The sequence below is a fragment of the Lepidochelys olivacea genome, assembly GCF_965140295.1.
Source record: "Lepidochelys olivacea isolate rLepOli2 genome assembly, chromosome: 20".
Classification (NCBI taxonomy): Eukaryota; Metazoa; Chordata; order Testudines; family Cheloniidae; genus Lepidochelys; species Lepidochelys olivacea.
Window position 1 is genome coordinate 17,986,634 of NC_140430.1, and position 19,104 is coordinate 18,005,737.

At 49.5% G+C, this 19,104-nt stretch overlaps 2 protein-coding genes across 2 annotated transcripts in view; one reads left to right on the forward strand and one right to left on the reverse strand.

The window, feature by feature from the left end:
• LOC311510541 (complement C3-like) overlaps nucleotides 1-10,952 on the reverse strand; it is a 45,764-nt gene extending 34,812 nt beyond the window's left edge. The window contains exons 1-9 of the mRNA XM_084610279.1: nucleotides 10,668-10,952; nucleotides 6,957-7,149; nucleotides 6,415-6,577; nucleotides 4,559-4,629; nucleotides 3,847-3,941; nucleotides 2,717-2,799; nucleotides 1,858-1,945; nucleotides 1,195-1,297; nucleotides 628-748 (exon numbers count right to left, since the gene is read on the reverse strand). Of these exons, the coding sequence (XP_084466405.1) occupies nucleotides 628-748; nucleotides 1,195-1,297; nucleotides 1,858-1,945; nucleotides 2,717-2,799; nucleotides 3,847-3,941; nucleotides 4,559-4,629; nucleotides 6,415-6,577; nucleotides 6,957-7,149; nucleotides 10,668-10,741 (991 nt within the window). The 5' untranslated portion in view covers nucleotides 10,742-10,952. The remainder of the gene's footprint in view (nucleotides 1-627; nucleotides 749-1,194; nucleotides 1,298-1,857; nucleotides 1,946-2,716; nucleotides 2,800-3,846; nucleotides 3,942-4,558; nucleotides 4,630-6,414; nucleotides 6,578-6,956; nucleotides 7,150-10,667) is intronic.
• A 7,609-nt stretch (nucleotides 10,953-18,561) lies between these two features.
• Nucleotides 18,562-19,104, forward strand: part of LOC311510542 (A.superbus venom factor 1-like) — a 51,490-nt gene continuing 50,947 nt past the window's right edge. The window contains exon 1 of the mRNA XM_084610280.1: nucleotides 18,562-18,693. Within this exon, the coding sequence (XP_084466406.1) occupies nucleotides 18,623-18,693 (71 nt within the window). The 5' untranslated portion in view covers nucleotides 18,562-18,622. The remainder of the gene's footprint in view (nucleotides 18,694-19,104) is intronic.

Below are 19,104 nucleotides of genomic sequence, written 5' to 3' on the forward strand. Positions count from 1 at the left end.
AATAAGAAGAAGAAGTGTGGTCTTGAGATGATGGCTGGACTGGGACTCAGGGGATCTGGGTTCAAGGCCTGGCTTTGTCACCAACTCCTGTGTGTGACCTTGAGCAAGTTATTCATCGCTCTGGGTCTCAGCTCACCATACATCAAATGGGGATAGTGATCGTTCCTCTGTCTGTTTAGACTGTGAGCTATCCAGGGCGGGAACTGTGTGTCCATGCAGCACCCAGCCCTGATCTCAGCTGGGGCAGAGACTGTCTCTCCCTGTGTGTCTGGGCAGCGACCGGCACCAGGGGCCTGATCTCAGCTGGGGCAGAGACTGTCTGTCCCTGTGTGTCTGGGCAGCGACCGGCACCGGGGGCCTGATCTCAGCTGGGGTTCTGCTGTAATACAGAGAACAGGAACTCTGAGGTTTGAAACACAACAGCGATGAAGATGAGCCCATGTTTTGCTGCTTTTAGGATACAAAGCAAAACCCAGCCCTGTGCTTCCCCTATCCCCAGTAACAGAGGCACTGGAAAGATCAGAAGGCCACAGCCGTGTGCCAAGCCTGCTGGGGTTAGCCATGCATCACTTAAGCTCTGCTCTGGTCTGAAAACCCAGCAACCAGCCAAGGGAACCACTCCGTTACCTGTGTCCGTCAGCACTGTCACTGTCACATAGATTGAGTGACCGAGAAGCTCGCTGGGTCTGGGGAACCTGCTACGCAGCATTTCTTTGGTTAGCTTAGCACAGCCTTTGCCATCCTTGATCTGAAATTGACAGGAAAATAACATGTTTCCATCACCTGGCCCCTTTCTTTCCTTCTTTCAGTTTTACCATCTCCATCTAGTTATGGGCTGTACCACTGCTAGGATATTTTTGTTCTTAATATACTTTAAAATACTCCTTATTGTTCTTAGCTCTGCCAGCCATGGATTTTTCCCAGCTGTCTTTAGCTTCCCTTATCAATTTTCTATCCTTCAAAACTTCTAATTTATATTAATTGCTACCTATTTCCCCTTTCCCCCCATTTGCTATACGTTGCCGGAGACAGGATATTTGCTGTATTTGGATATGGATCGAAACTCTACCTTTGGCTCCTGCTCTTATCTCGGACTCTGAAAGCAGAGCAGATATCCCCAAAAGCACCCTGCTCCACTACAGCCCCATCAGTGTATTGTAGCCAGAAAGCTACGTTCAGGGGCAGGGTTCTCACCGGGACTTTGTTGAGTGAGTTCACGATGCTCTTTTTCTCATTATCCACCATCACTCCAAAGAGCGCATAGGCTTGGCCTTGAACTGGCTTCCCATATAGGAACCTGCATGGAAAACAGACCGTGGCAGGAAGAGAAAATACTCAGCATTACTCCTATTTAATGGATAGAAGAAATTGAGGCACAGAGAGGCTGGTGAGCATCAGGACACAAAGCCTGAACCATTTGAGTGAAAGAAGTAAATCCACTTGCTGGTAGCGATAGTAGGCTGTTATCCACTTATGTGGAGTAGCCCCCAAGGAGAGACACAGCAGGTAACCAACGGACTCCAGCACTGAGGCTATTAACAGGAGAAATAAGTGGACTACAAAGGAGCAGCAGGTGTCTGGAGACTAGGGTGACCAGATGTCCCGATTTATAGGGATTTATAAGATTTTGGGATCTTTTTCTTATATAGGCTCCTATTACCCCCCATCCCGTCCCGATTTTTCACATTTGCTGTCTGGTCACCCTACTGGAGACACCGATGAGTGCAGATTAGAATAGGTCAGGATGTGAGCCGACCGTTAGCCCAGGAGATTATATACTTCATGCACAAGCCCCAGAAGTCTGCCCCGCAGCTCTGAACCACAGCAGAAACGCCAGAGAGAAAGAGGGGGACCCACTTCGCTGTAATGTCGATGCTAAGCTCATTCTGGTCAACAAGGAAGAACTTCTGGGAAGGCTCCAGGGTCACTTCGAAACTAGGCAGCACTGCAAAAGATCGGAGACACCGAAACAGTCACCCGAGGGCCCGGGGCCATCTGGCTGGAGGTCATAACCCCCACACGGTCCTAGGAGACGGTGTCCAAGATACACAGTGGGAGAGGGAGAGACTCTCCCAGGAAGCAGCTGATGGCCATAAGCTATGGAGAGATGGATCAACGAAGGGAATCGGAAGGTTGGGATTGATTCGGATACCTCAGGTGCTGGGTCTCTCGGGGTGCTCTCCCCGTAGGTAGCTGGCCCTCAGAAAGGCACCGCTAAGAGGTGCTTCCTCTAGGACTGTGGTCCTCTGCTGCTACGTCAGGCTTTTTCCCAGCATGCTCTTCTCTTTCAGTGAGAGGCGAGCCTGACAGGGGGGCTAATTTAACCTCTAGCTGCTGCAGCTGGTCTGCAGCTCCTGGCATGTCCCTATTCCCTCTCTTATCCCTGAAGAGGTGGCTGATGGGGCTTAAAAACCACCTAGAAGGTGTGAAGGATTGAGGCCTTACACAGCCTGCAGCTCACCCCAAAACTCAGGCAATCTTCGGGCTCCTGTCCCTGCTCACCCTGTAGGACTGGACCACAACACCCCCTCTGCTCAGTGCCCTAAGAGGTTCCACTGTCACACGGACCCTCATCGAAAAGGGCCTCCCCAAAGTTCTTCCCACTGTGCCCGGGAGGTGGGAGTGGAAGGGATAGAAATTCTTCCTGGATCCCGAAACCAGCCAGCCATTCAGCTGCGATAAGGAAACACCCTCCTGTTAGGGGCAGGGCAGGTACCGTATTCCTTGACTTCAAACTCGGCGGTGAAGGCCTCCTGAGAGGCATGCTCGTACTTGGAGACAATCTTCCACACTCCGCTGCTGCAAGACACAAACCCAGACCATGCGGTGGGGAGCAGGATCTATCTAGCTCAGTCAGGCTGGTGTGGTATGCTTGTGGAGCTAAAGCACTGGGCTGGGACTCAGGAGATTGGCATTCTGTTTTCTATTCTGGGAGGGGAATGGGGTACAGTGGTGAGAGCAGGGGGCTGGGAGTCAGGGCTCCTTCATTATGTTTTCAGCTCTGGCAAGGGAGTGTGGTCGAGTGGGTTAGAGCAGGGGGGCTGGGAGCTAGGATGCCTGGGTTCTATCCCGGTTTGGGGAGGGGAGTGGGGTCTAGTGGTTAGAGAGGTGGGGGCTGGAAATCAGTACAGCTGGGTTCTAGTCCCAGCTCTGGGAGAGGAGTGGGGTCCAGGGCGTTAGAGCAGTGGGGGCTTTGGGTCCCACATCCAGCCCTGCCACAGACACCATGTGTGACCTTGGACAAGTTCCCGAGGGACAGATTTTCCAGCAGAGCTCAAGCTCAGCTCCCATTTAGGCACAACTTGTCCTGGGCTCTTTTGATACAAATCTGGCCATACTGGGAGCAGATGAGTACTAAGCGCTTGAAAAATCTGAACCTTAAATCTCTCTGGGCCTCAGTTTTCCCATCTGCAAAATGGGAATACTAATATTTTGACACCTCCCTGGGGTGTTGTGAGACTATCACAATGCAGTCAGGTATCCTAGGGATGGGGGAAGCTGACAAGTAAATAGATAGAGGCATGCTTTCCTTAACTGGAACCTGCAACATTAAAAAAAACAAACCCTTTGGAAACAGAAGTAAAAAATGGGTGATTATTGTACAGAAAATATGGTGGCAAAGTGCAACAAAAACACATTGGAACGTGGATGTGCGGAAGCCACTCCCACTTAGTGTCTAAGCCACGCCCACTCAGTGTGGTACTCTGTCCCCTTCTAGTGGTGGTGAGGGCTCATGCAGAGATTGAGGTGCCTGCTACAGCCTTGGCTAAGAAAGCTGGTCCTTGTAGCTCAGGAAGTATACAAAGATCCTATTATAACCACCTTCCCCCGACTGTTACAGCTTACTTCACGATATCAGGGATCTTGTAGCTCCTGGAGATGATGCCACCTTGGTCCATCGAGGACACCATGTTCTTCTCTACAATAATCCCATCTGGATTCTGAAACCAAGCACCAGAAAGAATCAGTCTGAAACCACCGTGCAAGGCGCTGTACATTATTTATTAGGTGTATTACTGTAGTGCCTAGGAGCCCCAGTCACGGACCAGGCCAACTCACCAGCCAGCTACATCCAGGAAGCTCCCTCCAGCCCGGGTATTTCGGTCCCTTTTCCCAGGGACACATTTACGTTTCATCCACAGTTCAATGCCAACCAGAACAGGTACCTGTCCCCTCCCACTGCCCCTACAGCAGCTACCCTCAGCCTGGTTTTTCACCTCACTGGGATGCAGCGAGCCCGGTTCTGGGTCCCTTCTCTGATCCAGGGTCTCCTGTTGCAGCCCAGAGTCCTCCCTCTCAACTGAGCTACTTGCTGGCTTCTATTGGACCAGAAGACAGACAAGCTATCACCAGATCCAGAGCCTCAGGGGCTGGGCATCAGCTGGGAGACAGCTGGTTAGTCACAGGCAGGACTGGATCTAACTCCCCTTAAAGGGCCTGCCACTTGTGACAAGGAGTTAGCGCAACCTCCTGGCCTCTAGGCTTGCTAGTCCATGAAAGGAAGTGAAGCAGAGAGATCCGCAGAGGAGGAAAGCTGGGTAAATAGAAAACATCTTACCATGAGCTCCACAGATACCACCTTGAAGATGGGGTCCAACATGTGACCCACAGTGAAAAGCCGGTACCTCACTACCGAAAGAGAAAGATGGGGCAGTCAGTCGGCACAGGCAGGGGCAATTGGGGCAATAATGGGACCTAGCCCAGGAACTAGCATCGACATCTATTCGATGTTAAGGCTAGAAGGGACCACTGTCATTGCCTAGTCCAGAGTTTCACAACACGACCCCCACCCCATTACATTTACCATTGCTCAGTTGTGACGAAGTGGGACTGTTCTTAATGTTTCCTCTGAATAGTGTGGGGGTGCCTCAGTTTCCCTTAGGCAGTTCTTAAGTATCTAGGGGGTGGGGTAAGGGTGTATGATCACTGCAGAGCCCTAGAGGGCAGCGGTGTGCAGGGGTCTGGACACAGAGAATGGCCGACACCCTGTTTCCTGGCCACTGATGGCCTGGCCCTTCCCCCCTGCAAGGTGAGAGCTAAAGGGTTGGAGAACAAAGGGATCAGGTGACCTCCTGGCCCAGTTAAGGGACAAAGCCCAGAAGAGGAGGGGCTGGATGGAGTTTCAGTTTGGGGCTGGCTGGAGACATGGAGTGAAGGGCAGACGTGGTTGTCTGGCTCACTGCCTCCCAAAATGGACCCAGCTGAGGGGTCCTGTTCTCTGGACCTACAAGCTCTGTTTTAGACCATGTCCCTGTCGTCTAATAAACCTTCTGTTTTACTGGCTGGCTGAGAGTCCCGTCTGATTGCGGAGTTGGGGGGCAGGACCCTCTGGCTTCCCCAGGACCCCGCCTGAGCGGACTCGCTGGGGGAAGTGCACGGGGAGGGGCAGAGGATGCTGAATGCTCCGAGGTCAGACCCAGGAAGGTGGAAGCTGTGTGAGCTGTGTGCCCTGAAGACAGGCTGCTCACAGAAAGGCGACTGCCCCAGAGTCCTGACCGGCTTCGTAGGGAGCAGTTCCAGAGCATCGACATCTATTAGACCCCTGTCATTGCCTAGTCCAGAGTTTCACAACACGACCCCCACCCCTTCACATTTACCATTGCTCAGTGCTAACGCTGCGGAGCCCGTGCAACTGGGTGTTTTTCGAGAGGTTGACAGAGAACACTTGACCTGGACAGGGAAGGGGGACAGCCGAGGGACTCCAGATTGTTAGAACCTTTTCAGCACCAGCAGCTGCTGGCCAGGTGCCCAGCTACGAAGGCAGCACCAGAAGCAGCACAGAAGTAAGGGTGGCCTGGTACGGTATCGCCCCACTTACTTCTGTGCCACCTTCAGGGGTGGGCAGCCGGAAAGCGACGGCTGCAATATTGCCCTCCCCCTCCAGCTCGCTCTTCCCCCCGGCAGTGTCCTGCGTTTGGGAACTTGCAGTATGGTAACCCGATCTGAGGACATCAAGAGATGGAGAATCTACCACTTCCAATGGTTAAAAAACGTGGGTGCCTTAGTCTGAGAAAACCCTCTTAAACGCGTTGATTTGGCGCTACAATTCTAAGGGCCGATTTCTGTCTTCGTTCACATGCTACGTGCTGTTACGGGAGTCCTCTCTAAATGAGAGATGTCTGTATATATGAATATGGTTAGTTCATAGACAAGACGACTCTCCAGAATATGTAGCATAGTTCCTCTGGCTTCTTGTTGTGCATTGAAAGTGGCTTTTTGTGCTACATTCTTCACCCACGCCACCTCACTGAATTCAGCCCCACTGAAAAGGAGGCCCTTGCGGAGGGATTTGGGGAGGAGTAGTAACCCAGTAAAGGGAGGTGCTCAGAATTAGCAGCCACTTCTGAAAATGTTGACCCATGTGTTTAGACGCTGACACAAAAGGTAGAAGCAAAGCCCCAGCCAGGGACTGACCTGTAGACCCAGGTGTGTAGATGGTCTTATCTGTCTGGATGAAGATGTAGCCGCTGTGGAGTGAAAGCAGAACCACCTTCTCTAAGGTGAACAGGCTGCTCTTGGCTTCGATGTAGACATATTGCTTCTTCTGGGCATCCTTTGGCAGTAGCTGAGCAGGAACCTGGAGCATCGTTATATCATGGGAGAAGATCTTTCATTACGACCCTAACTTTTAAAATGTAAAGCCATTGGTAGAACTGGGAAGTCACTGCTGTACTCAATGACTTATACCAGTGCCCTTACAGAGACTCCATCTCTCCGCACCTAGGTTGCCTTTGGCTTGGACTACCTTGAGCAGTCTGAGCCATGAGCCAATCTGTCCTTCCCCTCACCTAAGTCACTTAGGTGCTTTGGAAAAGGTTCCCCCCAGTATTAAGGGGAAAAGCTTGGTATGCCATGACCTGTCCCTCAAACCATCCAGTTCTCTTCTGATTTACCATCTTATAAGACAGAGGTCAGGGTTTCCCGCCCAGATAAGTGTAGCCTCCCACTAGCCCCACCTTTATTTTGGCAGAATTCATCATGCCGTTCCCAGGGTTCAGGCTGACTGTGGTCGAAACCAAGGCACTCTTCCTCTGTGGGAAGTCATACACGGTGATCCTCGCCTCGATCGGGCTACGGTGGCCATGAGCTTCCACAATGACCATCTCTTCGCTGTCCACGCGCAGGACACTTGGAGTGATCAGCGTGCATCTGGTAAGGGAAGAGATGAGATGGTAGAGCAGAGTCAGCCAAACTCCAGCACCTTGCACCTGGCTTGGGCTACCTTGAGCAGTGATCTTTGCTGCCATCAGAAGGTAAGCAGCTGGAGCCTGGTGGTTGGGGAGCAGCCAAGACCCTGACCCCAGACCCCACCAGGTGGGTAAACTGAGGCACAAAATGCTCATGTGACTCACCCACAACAGGGTAGTAATAGAATTAGGAGTGGTAGAGCCCAGGAGTCTTGACTCCTGGTCTTTGTGCTCTAAATTCTGGAAAATATTCCCTCGCTGTTCTGAGAATTGGGCTAGGAGCTAGGACTTCTGGGTTCTCTGCTCTAAACGCTGGACAATATTCCCTCCCTGTTCTGAGAATAGAACTCAGGAGTCCTGACCCCTAGTTCCCTGTTTCAACCAATAAACATCACACATATATGGACATAGCTTCCTACACGCAGAAGCAGAACAGAGAAGACCTTTGTCTCCTGCCTTGATTATGCAAATAAATCAGACAACTTGCACCTCTTGTGTTTTTATAATTTTTTTTGGCCTATATGTTTTGCTTTTCTTTCTCATTCTTTGTGTCTCTATTTTTATGTCTAGCCTGTTTTTCAGAGCTTCTTTTAATTATGTTCACAGGCAAGAAAGGGGCTGCAATGTATCTTCTTTCTTTTTTTCCAGTGGGAGAAGCCCTCGTCACAGTGGAGCAATCTGCAAGTTCAGATTATTTATTAGGTATATTACAGTGGTACATAGGAGCTGCCTCCCTTCATTGTGCTAGGTGCTGTATGAACAAAAAACAAAAAGTCCCTGCCCCAAAGATCGTACAGTCTGATTATTTATTGTGTGTATCACAGGAGCACCTAGAGGCCCTGATCAAAAATGGAAGGTATCAGGTTGTAGGTTCTGTACACCTGTACGACAAAGAGACAGTCCCTGCCCCGGAGAGCAATCTGAGCCTGGGAGAGGGACGGGTCAGAGTTGGAAAGTTAAGCACATGAGTGTTTGCAGGATCAGGAACTGAGTATTAGGGATGTTTACCTTGGCTTCAGCTTTGACTTTGAATTTCTTGTCAATTTCAGGGGTAAATTTGGGGCAGCTGGTGCCGTAACCCAGCCCGGTGACTCAAAACTCTGGCCACCTTCTTTCCCCCTTGCAAACATTCGGTGCTTAGAACTGTCCCATTGCAACAGCCCTGTTGTGGGGCGGCCTCCTCCCACGCATCCCCTCATGGCCTCAAGCTAGTCCAGCAGGCAGCCCCCTGCCTCAGTTTCCCGCTTTCGAGGGGCTTCTGCAATAACTCACAAGCCCTTTCACAGTCTATTTCAGGTTTGGGTTTATTCAATGACCAAATATTTCAAAATAAAGTTTGCCAGTCCTTTCTCAAGTGCATCCATGCGCACCTCTTTATCAGGTCACCCCCAGACTTTTCCTGCCTGTTGTCCCACTCTCCACGTCCCAGCTGGCTGCACTGGAGTCTAGTCACCCTACAGCCTCTGTGCTAGTCTCTGCAGTCAATGATTTTAGTTTAGTATCCATTTATTGTGTGATGTTATCATTAATCAATGTGTTATATTACATATATTCATTGTATGTTCACCGGAGTTGATTTGTAGGATTATAAAAGTATAAGATTGATCAGTATTTAGGGGAACGAAGTAGTAGACATGAGTAAGACAAGCTGAAACTCAAGAACCTGTAGATTGAGGCCTGCAAAACTTTAGCTTAGCTATTTTAGACATTGGAGAGAAGAAATGATGGCGCAAGACCATGACCGAGAAATAACCCGAAAACTTACGGGAAAGAGGTACCAACTGGTAATATTCCAAAAATATAAGGTCTTAAATTTAAATAATAAAATGCTGTAACAACAGATAGTGTCTCTAACACGTGCCTTAACCGCAAGATAAAGATGGTACGCCAACGTTAATGAGAACCTACATGGCCTATAGAATTCGGGGTCCCTTGTGTTTCCAGGAGACACAGATAAATAAGAAAGAGTGGGTTGGGGGTGCCCAGAGCAGGAAAATTGAGCTTCCTGTGGGAAACTCCCACAGGAACCAATCCCGTATCGATCAACCCATGAGCGGGCCAACAGACTCTAACACCATCTAGGAGCATGTGGGTATGTCGGTAGGTATAAGTGGTCCATGGTACTTATCTCTAGGAATTGTATATGCTGTGACATTTATCACTTTGCTGGTGATTTTAATAAAACTACTAAAAGGCAGCACTCTGCTGCAGTTTCCACGGTATGCATCCGATGAAGTGAGCTGTAGCTCACGAAAGCTCATGCTCAAATAAATTGGTTAGTCTCTAAGGTGCCTCAAGTACTCCTTTTCTTTTTGCGAATACAGACTAAGACGGCTGTTACTCTGAAACCTACTAAAAGGCAGACGCTCTTGTAATTGTCGGTGTTATTTACCTGTGGTTTCATGTGTTCCTATGAACTCTAGATCCAGAACAAACAGAGATAACTCTCTGTTGAACTTTTTTCAGAGTAACAGCCGTGTTAGTCTGTATTTGCAAAAAGAAAAGGAGGACTTGTGGCACCTTAGAAACTAACCAATTTATTTGAGCCTAAGCTTTCGTGAGCTACAGCTCACTTCATCGGATATGAAGTGAGCTGTAGCTCATGAAAGCTTAGGCTCAAATAAATTGGTTAGTCTCTAAGGTGCCACAAGTCCTCCTTTTCTCTATTGAACTTGAGACTGTAGCCGACAGAGCTGATCCCACTGAAATAGGATTAACATTACATAGAATAAAAGGCCCCATTTCCCTAGAAATTTCCCGCTCTGCACATTCCTGCGGCTCTCGGCTCTTTAGAGGGAAATCAGCTGACCCCTGCTCAGCTGAGCCACCTTAGCAATTAGGGTTGGTTGGCCCCAGGCCTCTAGCCCTTCACAGGCCAGCCACCCACAAGCCTGATCCCACATGCAGAGTCAAAACTGAGAGCATGTGGCCAGTGTTGCCAACTCTCATGAGTTTACTGCAAGTCTCGCAAGATTTGGTGTTTGCCTTGAAGCTCCACCTTCCCGGAGGGCTGCGCCTGTGTGAGGATCTCGGTTTTCGTTGACATCAAATGCAAGTTTCTAGCACTGCTGATCGGGGACGAAAGCTTGAAAACATGGCCTGAGCATGACTCTAAAAGGCTCAGAAACCCAAAGATAAATAAGAACCCCCAGTTTGTTGTTTTTATAAAAATCTTGCGAGTGTCCAGCCAATCCCAGGATTTTGGGGGCCTGACTTGTCTTTTGAAGGCTTTTTAGCAGCGACTAGTCATTTGGGGCCCTTGAGTTTTCAGCACCTTTATAAGGGATCTTGGGATTTAGAGCACCCACCCTTCTGAAAATCAGGCCTCCAAAGCGCATCAAGTTGGGCGCTTAAAAACTGCAGCCCACCCCAACTCCCTATTGCGAATCTTGGCCAGGGTCTCTTCAGGGAAATGCCCCATTCCCACACATACACTTTGATCTCCACTGATCGTTGCTTTAGAATCCCGGGGTTACTTACAGCGGCTGGCTGTGAGACACGGCTGATAAGCTGAATGCAAACACAGCCAGCAGGTAGACAGCAGATCCTCCCATGGCACCAGAAGACGCCACTTCTCCCAGAAACGTCTGCTTTTTGTTCGGATGCCTCTTCTGTTGCGAGCTAACCCCTGGGCAGTGGTCAATATATAATTGCAGAAGCTCCCGGACCCCCAGCACTGACTTGATCTCAATACAGGGGGGCTAGCGTCCCTGCCGCTCAGTCAGGAAGCAGAAGAGGCTACTGTAAGAGGATGATCTTAGTGAATTTCATGCTGGGGGAAGGTAATAGACCAATGGATTGATGGTCTCTATTTATAGCCGGGGTACAGGACGTCTCTTGGCAAAGTGCCTCCAGCCCTAATCTAGGAGGTAAGGCCCTCTATTGGCAGGATGGGCAATTTCAGCTCTCTGGTCTATTCCGCTGCCTACTTGTGCCTGTGGTTTGGTAACGTGTGCGTGTTTTATCTAGGTATTGCACAGAGAACTCCCCCCCCCCAACATTTCAGGTGGCTAAAGCAGGACGCCGCGCCACTCGGGTTTTTGGCCCACTCGCCCTCTTTGGACGGAGGCGGATGGGTCAAATGTGAGTGGTGTTGCAGCCTAGCACCGGGGCTCACAACGCCACTCACATTTGGCTCGCCCGCCCCTCCGTAGGTGGCGTCAGGGGGCGGGCAGGCCAAACCTGAGCAGCACTGCAAACCCATGCACCAGGTCGCCGTGCCACAGAGTTTGGGGGCCCCCTCAAACTGGGGGCCCAAGGAAAATGGCCCCTTTAGACCCTCCCCTCTGGGCGACCAAGAATGCAGGAAATGTTCACTCCACCAGGAGAGGGGGTTTGGGGGGGTGTCAAAGTAGGACCGTCCCATGAACCCCAGGGCTGTTGGGAGATCTGGAACACCCCCCCCCATTCCGGAATGACTTTCAGACACTTGGAGGGGAAATTAGCCTTTTTAACGATATTCAGCCGAACAACAACTCCCTGAACAACCTGCACATGCTGCCAGTTCCCTGGCAATGCAGTGAAGGGGAGGGAGCGAGTCAAGGCTTAGAGACGCTGGGACAGAGGCAGGGTGGGATGATTGTGCTCACTGTACAATCCACAGAGAACATACCTGCCAAGATAAACCCATCTGTACCCTAAGGTCTTGTTTACCTTTTACATCAAGGAAGAACCAAGAAGGGGAAGAAAGATGATCTTGTGGTTAAGACACAAAACTAAGGAGTCAGGACTCCTGGATTCTATTTCCAGCTCTGGGGGCAGAGTGGGATTAAGTGGGTAGAACTGGCCTGTGGTCTATTGCTAGCTGAGGGAGGGTAGGGTTATCTAATGGTTAGAGAAGGGAACTGGGGGTCAGGACTCCTGGGTTCTACTTCTAGCTTAAAGAGGGGGCTGTGATCTATGGGTTTAAGAAGAGGATTGAGTGGTCAGGGCTCTGGGTTCTACTCCTCGCTATGGGAGTATGGTTTAATGGTTAGAGAAGAAGGGGGTGGGGCGGGGCACCTGGTTCTGCTCCTGCCATGGGCTTGCTGTGTGATATTAGCCAAGATGCTCAGAACCAAAATAGGAAAAGCAGCCTTTAATTCTGAATGCCTCTGTTTTTGGGGGTGCCCAGTGTGAGCTATGAAGGCCTGGGTTTCACAGGGGCTCAGGATCCACAGAGCCCATTCTCAGCACGGCCTGGGACACAGCGATCCTACCGGGGAACCTGAGAAACAGCCAACCCTGGGGAAAGGAAGCTGGCCTCGGATGCCTGGTATCTGGTTATTAGTTTGCTAATAAAGTCAGCTTCCAGGAAGAGAGTGGAATTGGCTGTGTATAATGTGTTTGGAACAGGCTGGGGGTGCCATCTGCTCATAGGTTCCCAAAATCCTCCTCACCAAAGTGCTGAACCTCAGATTTGGAGAAATCTCTGAATACATTTGAGAGTAAAAATTCCTCTATTTCCCATCAATCCTGGGTAAACAGTGAAGAAATCAAGGATTGTGAGGCTTTGACAGGAACTGGCAATGCCAGAACTGACGTGGATTCAGGAATGGGAGGGTATCTGGGGGAGAGTGGGGGAAGTGCCTTGTACCTTCCAGTGTAGCAACATGTTGGAATTTCCTTGTAATCTCTGTAGATGTGAGGTGTGGGGCGTGCCAGCCTCTTAGGAAACCCCAGGAAAAGAAAACTCAGCAGTTGCTCGTCAAAGAGCAACAAAACAAAGACTCTTCTGTATCTTAAATGGGTAGGGGGTGGGGTAGGTTAGAGCAAAAAGGCAGCTCACCAGGACTCCTGGGTTCTGTTCCAGCTCTGGCAAGGGAGTTCGGGCTAGTGATTAGCGCGGTGTGTATACTGGTATTCAGGACTCCAGAGTTCAACCCCAGCACAGGGAGGAGAGTGGGGTCTAGTGTTTAGCGTGGTGTGTATACTGGTACTCAGGACTCCTGGGTTCTTGTCCTAGCTTGGGGAGGAAAGTGGGGTTTAGTGGCTAGAATAGTGAAATGAGAGTCAGGACTCCTGGGTTCTAATCCTGGCTCTTGATTTGGAGTGTTTCCTCATTTACTTTTCACTCACATAGCAAGGAAGACACTTTGCATGTTCAGTGCCCTTTACAAACACTGTCACTGCCCTGGGAGGAAGACAGGGGAGTAAGCAGGCTCCAACGTTCCTACCAATAGGTATTAAGCCACTAGCCACACAAAGACAGGATCAGGGGAACTCCTGGCTGTCAATTCCCTTCTCAATCCATTGCACTCTTTCAAATAAGGATGTAATACACTGGCATTGCAGGTGTGGTCATGTCACTCTAAGGTGGCTGACCCTCAGAACCAGGACAATCGCTTGCTCATTACTCATTGCTAAGGTTTGACCAAGTAGCAGGAGATGTTGTGTTTGGCTCTCAGGCCCCCTGCTGTAATCCCACCAGGTGGAGGGCGCTCTCTACCTTACAGGGCTGGATCCAAACCATGGAGGCTAAATACAGTGCAGGGAGAATCTTGCAACATTACTTCCCTGAAGCACTCTCAAGACACGCACAAGAATGTGTGTGTTTCCTAGCTGATGCAGCTAAGATAGCAGGTAAGCTGTAAGGCCGTCCAGCTGCTAGAAAACTGGCACGCAAATAATCTGATCTGCAAATAATGGGGCATGCCATTAAACACAGTGGTATGGCATGCCAATAAACCACTATGAAAAAAAATTAGTATGCAAATCAGCAGCATGCAGCGATGCTAATGGGGTTCTTCCAGCTTTCCTGTGAGCACAGTAATAGCAGCTTCTAGCCCCTGGTACTAAGGCACTGCCTTTCACTGAAAATCCCCATAGGTTTCCCCGTCTCATGTTCCCCCTTGTTTGCAAATTGCATCAGGAACCTGTTGCCCAATAAATCCTTCCTCGGTCGAGTGTTGAACCCAGCTCTTTAGCCAGCCGAGATCACAGTCCACCCATGTGTTTGTTCAATAACATGCGCAGGTTGTCTGTAGACTGGAGGGTCAGGGCCATGTTCATCTGAATCTATCTAATATGAAATGATTCAGTGTGAAAGGTGGAATTTTCCAGAAGCCTGTGTCTGAAATTCAGCAAGTGTGCCTAGAAGCATGCAGTCCCTGGATATTTCCCACAGCAGCGCCAAGGTGGCTCGTTAATCCTGCAAATCGCACATATTGGACACACTGCATTTCTTTCACGTTCTTTTTGTAGCAACTTGTGGCAAATTTGGGTGACCAGATGTCCCGATAAAATTGGGACTGTCCCGTTATTTAGTTGTTTGTCCCGCGTCCTGACCGATGTACGGTCGGGACGCCATTTGTCCTGATATTTTGCTTCAGTGGCACGCCGGCTTTTTTATTTTTATTTTTGCTTCGGGCAGCAAAAAACCTAGAGCCGGCCCTGGTGAGCCTGTGGCTGCCCCCCCCCCATGTGTCCTCATATTTTCTTCTTGTCATTTGGTCACCCTATGGCAAATGGTATAAAGTGCAGATCTTAAACTGCAATTCGTGGGGGCCGCCTCAGGCTAAAGTTACTGTTCTGATGTTTATTTCTGTTTTCCACGTCGCGCTGTTTGGCTTTCGTGTTTTCACGTTTCACTTTTCATCATCGCGCCGATCTCACTGAGAGCATTGTTTTGATGTGTTGTAGAGCAGCGATTTAGTACGCACTTGAGTGCAGGCTTTACGAAATGGGGCCCAGAAATAGCTTTTGGGAAATGACTGGACTCCTCCTCCTACCTAATCCCCTGACTTCCAATTACATTTTTCAGGAGTTCCCTTCCTGAACTTTCAGAAGTATGCGCTGAAGTGAACCAAATACTTTATTTCATAAGTTGAAATACACCCCTTGAATTCTGCTTGCAGCTCTGGTCGCCTCATCTCAAAACAGGTGTATTAGAAGTGGAATAGGTACAGAGAAGGGCAACAAAAATGATGAAGGGGTTAAGCTTCCATATGAGAAGAGATTAAAAAGCCCGGGGCGCTTCATCTTGGGAAAGAGATGACTAAGGAGGGATATGACAGAGGTGTATAGAATCAGGACTGGTGCGGAGAAAGTGACTAAGGAAGTGTTATTGACCCCTTCACGTAACACAAGAACCAGGGGGTCACCCCATGAAATTAATGGGCAGCAGGTGTAAAACAACGAAAAGGAAGTCCTGCACACATCATGCAGTCAACCTGTGGAACTCATTGGCAGGGGATGTTGTGAAGGCCAAAACTATAACGGGGTTCAAAAAGAGAACTAGATAAGTTCATGGAGGATAGATCCATCAATGGCTATTAGCCAAGATGGTCAGGGATGCAACCCCATGCTGTGGGGGTCCTTAAGCCTCTGACTGCCAGATGCTGGGACTGGCCGACAGGGGATGGATTATGTGATAATTGCCCTGTTTTGTTCATTCCCTTTGAAACAGCTGGCGTTGGCCACTGTCGGAAGGTAGGATACTGGGCTAGGACCATTGGTCTGACCCAGTATGGCCGTTCTTATGTTCTTATCTTAATAATCCTCTTTCCACTGCTGGGAAGTCATCGTTAGGACAGAAAGGGCAAGATGACCCCTTTCATTGCAGGGCCACTGATCCCCACCAGTCCTAGAATAGTCAGAGAATTATTGTATAGTACAGCCTGGCAGAGTGGATACGGTCCAGCCTTTGTCTGTCTTCCTTATTCAGATTGTAAACAGTCTCTCATCATGAATCTGTGCAGCACCTGGTACAATGGGGCCCTGATCTCAGCTGGGGCAGGGGCTGTCCCTCACTAAGTTTCTGTGCAACGCCTGGCACAATGGAGCACTGATCTCAGCTGGGGCATCTAGGCACTGCTGTGATACAAATAATAACAAATATTCATTCATGACGGCACAAAATCTACTTGCCCATTGATAGTGGGACAACTAATGATGTTTTATCCGCCTGTTAAAATAAATTTGCAAGGCTGGTGTGTGGATTATGGATTAGATATTGTATACTCAGCCCCAAATCAACACCAGATACCTTTCTGGAAGGTATATGCTTTAGTCAGTCACCGGTTATCGGGCTCAGTACAGGGGTAACTGTGTGAAATACAATAGCCTGTGCTTTGCAGGAGGTCAGTCTCGATGATCAAATGGTCTCTTGAAAATCTGTGCGTTTTGGACTAGATTTTGCCTCTGTCAGTGTCATTCCACTGATGGGAGTCGGGGTAAATGGCTTGACATCAGCTGAGGATCTGTTCCCATTCAGTACTCAATACTCATTCAATACAGTAACTCCACCGAGACCAGCCTGTGATCTGACCCTGAGTGTATAAATTAACCCTTTATGGAAGACACTGCTTCTTGCTGAGTGTAGGTACAGCGCCTAGGACAGTGGGTCCCCGATCTCAGCTGGAGTTACCATAATACCAGGCCACGAACACAACTTGCTCCCCTGTCAGCCTGATGGAAAAATTAAAATCTTGCTTGTAAAACAAAGGGTGAGGCTGATTATAACAGTAGATTCAAGTCTTACGCGTTGGGCTCACACCCGGATTTGGGGCCAGCGCCTCGGCTGCTGCAAACCAGCATTGCTGTAACGAAGTCAATAGAAGTAGGGTCGTTTACGCCAGCTGAGGATGTGGCCGTCTGGCTTTAAATGTAGCTAATAATGGCAGCATCTGCCCAGCTCTGTATTTATGATTCATATAGCATTAGCACTTCGAGGGCCCAGCATGCTAGGCGCTGGTCATACATAGCAAGGGGCAGTGGCTCTGTCCCAGAGGTTCATCATCCAGAGGCAATGCGAGAGGTCACACCGCAGGTCAGGGGCAGAGCCTGGAAGAGAATTCAGATCTCCTGGGTCCCAGGCGACTGCCTTAGCCATGACACCATGTTGCTTTTACTTTCACCGCTCCCATTCCACTGAGCCCTCCTTGGTCCCGCTGGCCATATGGCATTTTCACCGCTCAGACTTGTGACACCCGTTGTTAGGTAAGCCCAGTCCGCTGCTTAGCTGTAAGTACATATGTTGCAACTGGATGTCTTTGGATATTGTCCAGACTGAAGCCCTGTCCAAATACCACTGCCAGGAAAAGAAACCTGTTACTGGAAGCCAGCTGATAACGTGCCTTCCCCCATTAACCCTTCCCTGGTTTGCAGTGGTTTGCTTTTACCCAGAGGAAGGGAAAAACAGACTCTGAGATGAGTGATCTCAGTGGGGCTAGGCGGGTTCATACCAGTGGAGGATCCGACCCAGAGATCTGAAGGTCTGGTTCATCAAGGAGGTTAACCTCTAAAAGGCCAGGTACTGGATTACAGGGTTATTGCAGGTGAAAAGCAATAGGTTAACCGGTGCCTGGGCAAATTGCTGTTTCGAGCTTCAAAGCAACCAAAGGGATTTTGATACCCATCCGCCATTAAAATGTGTCTGAATCCTCTCCATGGCTTTGAAGATGCCAGCCAAGATGTATTTTTCAGGGGCACAGGAAATGCCACACCAGATCAGATCATAGGGTCATCGCCAAGCATGGCTATTACCAGACATTTCAGAGCCAGGTGCAAGAAACTCTGCTGTGGACAATTATAGCCTGCCCAGGGGGGACATTACCTCTCATGTGGCAATGAGTTCTGGAGGCTAATTCCACATTATTATTTCCTTTGATCAGTTTTATGTTACCTGACAGTAGCACCAAAAGGCCTTCTTTGTGCTAGGTGCTGTGCAAACATACAAAGCAGGTGCAGATGATGGGTGGTTGAACATGCCGGTGCCCTCTCTTTATTAGCACTCCCACCATTGCTATCAGCAGCGTAGATTCCCTAATAGAGTGTAGAGGAGTCCTGGCCTAAGAGACAGTTTCTGCCCCAAAGGTTTTACAATCCAAGCGAGTGGGATAGACAGAGAGATCCACCCTTCTGGGACTCCCTTGAGGACTGGGACCGCTTTCCCTACTGAAACATCCCAGGACTTGCCCAAGGTAAAAGAGGGTCAAAAGGGAGATCCAGGAACAGAATCCAGGAGTCCTGATTCTCAGCCTGCCCCCTCGTTGTAACCCAGTAGATCCCACTCCCCTCCCAGAGCCAGGAATATAACCCAAGCGTCCTGACTCCCAGCCCCGAGTGCTTTAACACATTTGAACCTATTCCTCATTCACAGCTGGGAGCAGAACCCAGGAGTCCTGACTTCCAGCCCCAATTCTCTATGCTAGACCTGAACTGTGGTATTGATCAGCACCCCACCATTCTGATCTGTGGCTAGCACCTTGGCATGGAGTAAACACAAGCCCAGCCTCAGGTCCCTAATTCCAACTCCAGCCCTTGGAAAGACAACTAAACCCTTGTGTCAAGGGAGTGAAGAAAACAACTTTTGTTCTGAACTTTTCCCGTTTCCTGGGCTCCTCCTGGTCACTGACTAACCCGCCCAGCTGTTTGCACAAGGGCTCATCTTACAGGCAACTCTGAGGATAAATAGCCCAGGAGGAGCTACTTCTCCTCACCCTCCTGTCCTCACCATGGGGGGCTCTGCTCTCTACCTGGTGGCCGTGTTTGCTTTCTACTTCCCGGCTGTTTCTCACAGCCAACTGTAAGTACCCCCGCGCTTCTGCCACGGTGATGAGGATATTAACCAGGATTTGTTAAATGGCTCCCAATGGAAACAAAGCTCAATTTTCCTCTCTTCTCTGCTACTGTGTTTGGAGTGGGAACAGGCTGCAGAAATTCTCTTCCTCACCTGGTCCAAGCCTCTTCTCCCTCGCTCAGTTCCAAGGCTAATTTTGGGGTTTGGAAGACGGAATTTTTTTAAAAGAATAAACTGAATTTTGAACTCACTTGACCTAAATGAACCAGGTGTAGACAGGGAGTAATTTCACTGAAAACAATGGGGTTGCACCCCCCTGAAATGCACTGAAATCAGTGGGGTTGTCTTTCCCTTGGCTTCAGTGGCCTTTGGATTAGGCCCTAAAAGAAACCAGAATCAGGTTCTACAGGGCCATAT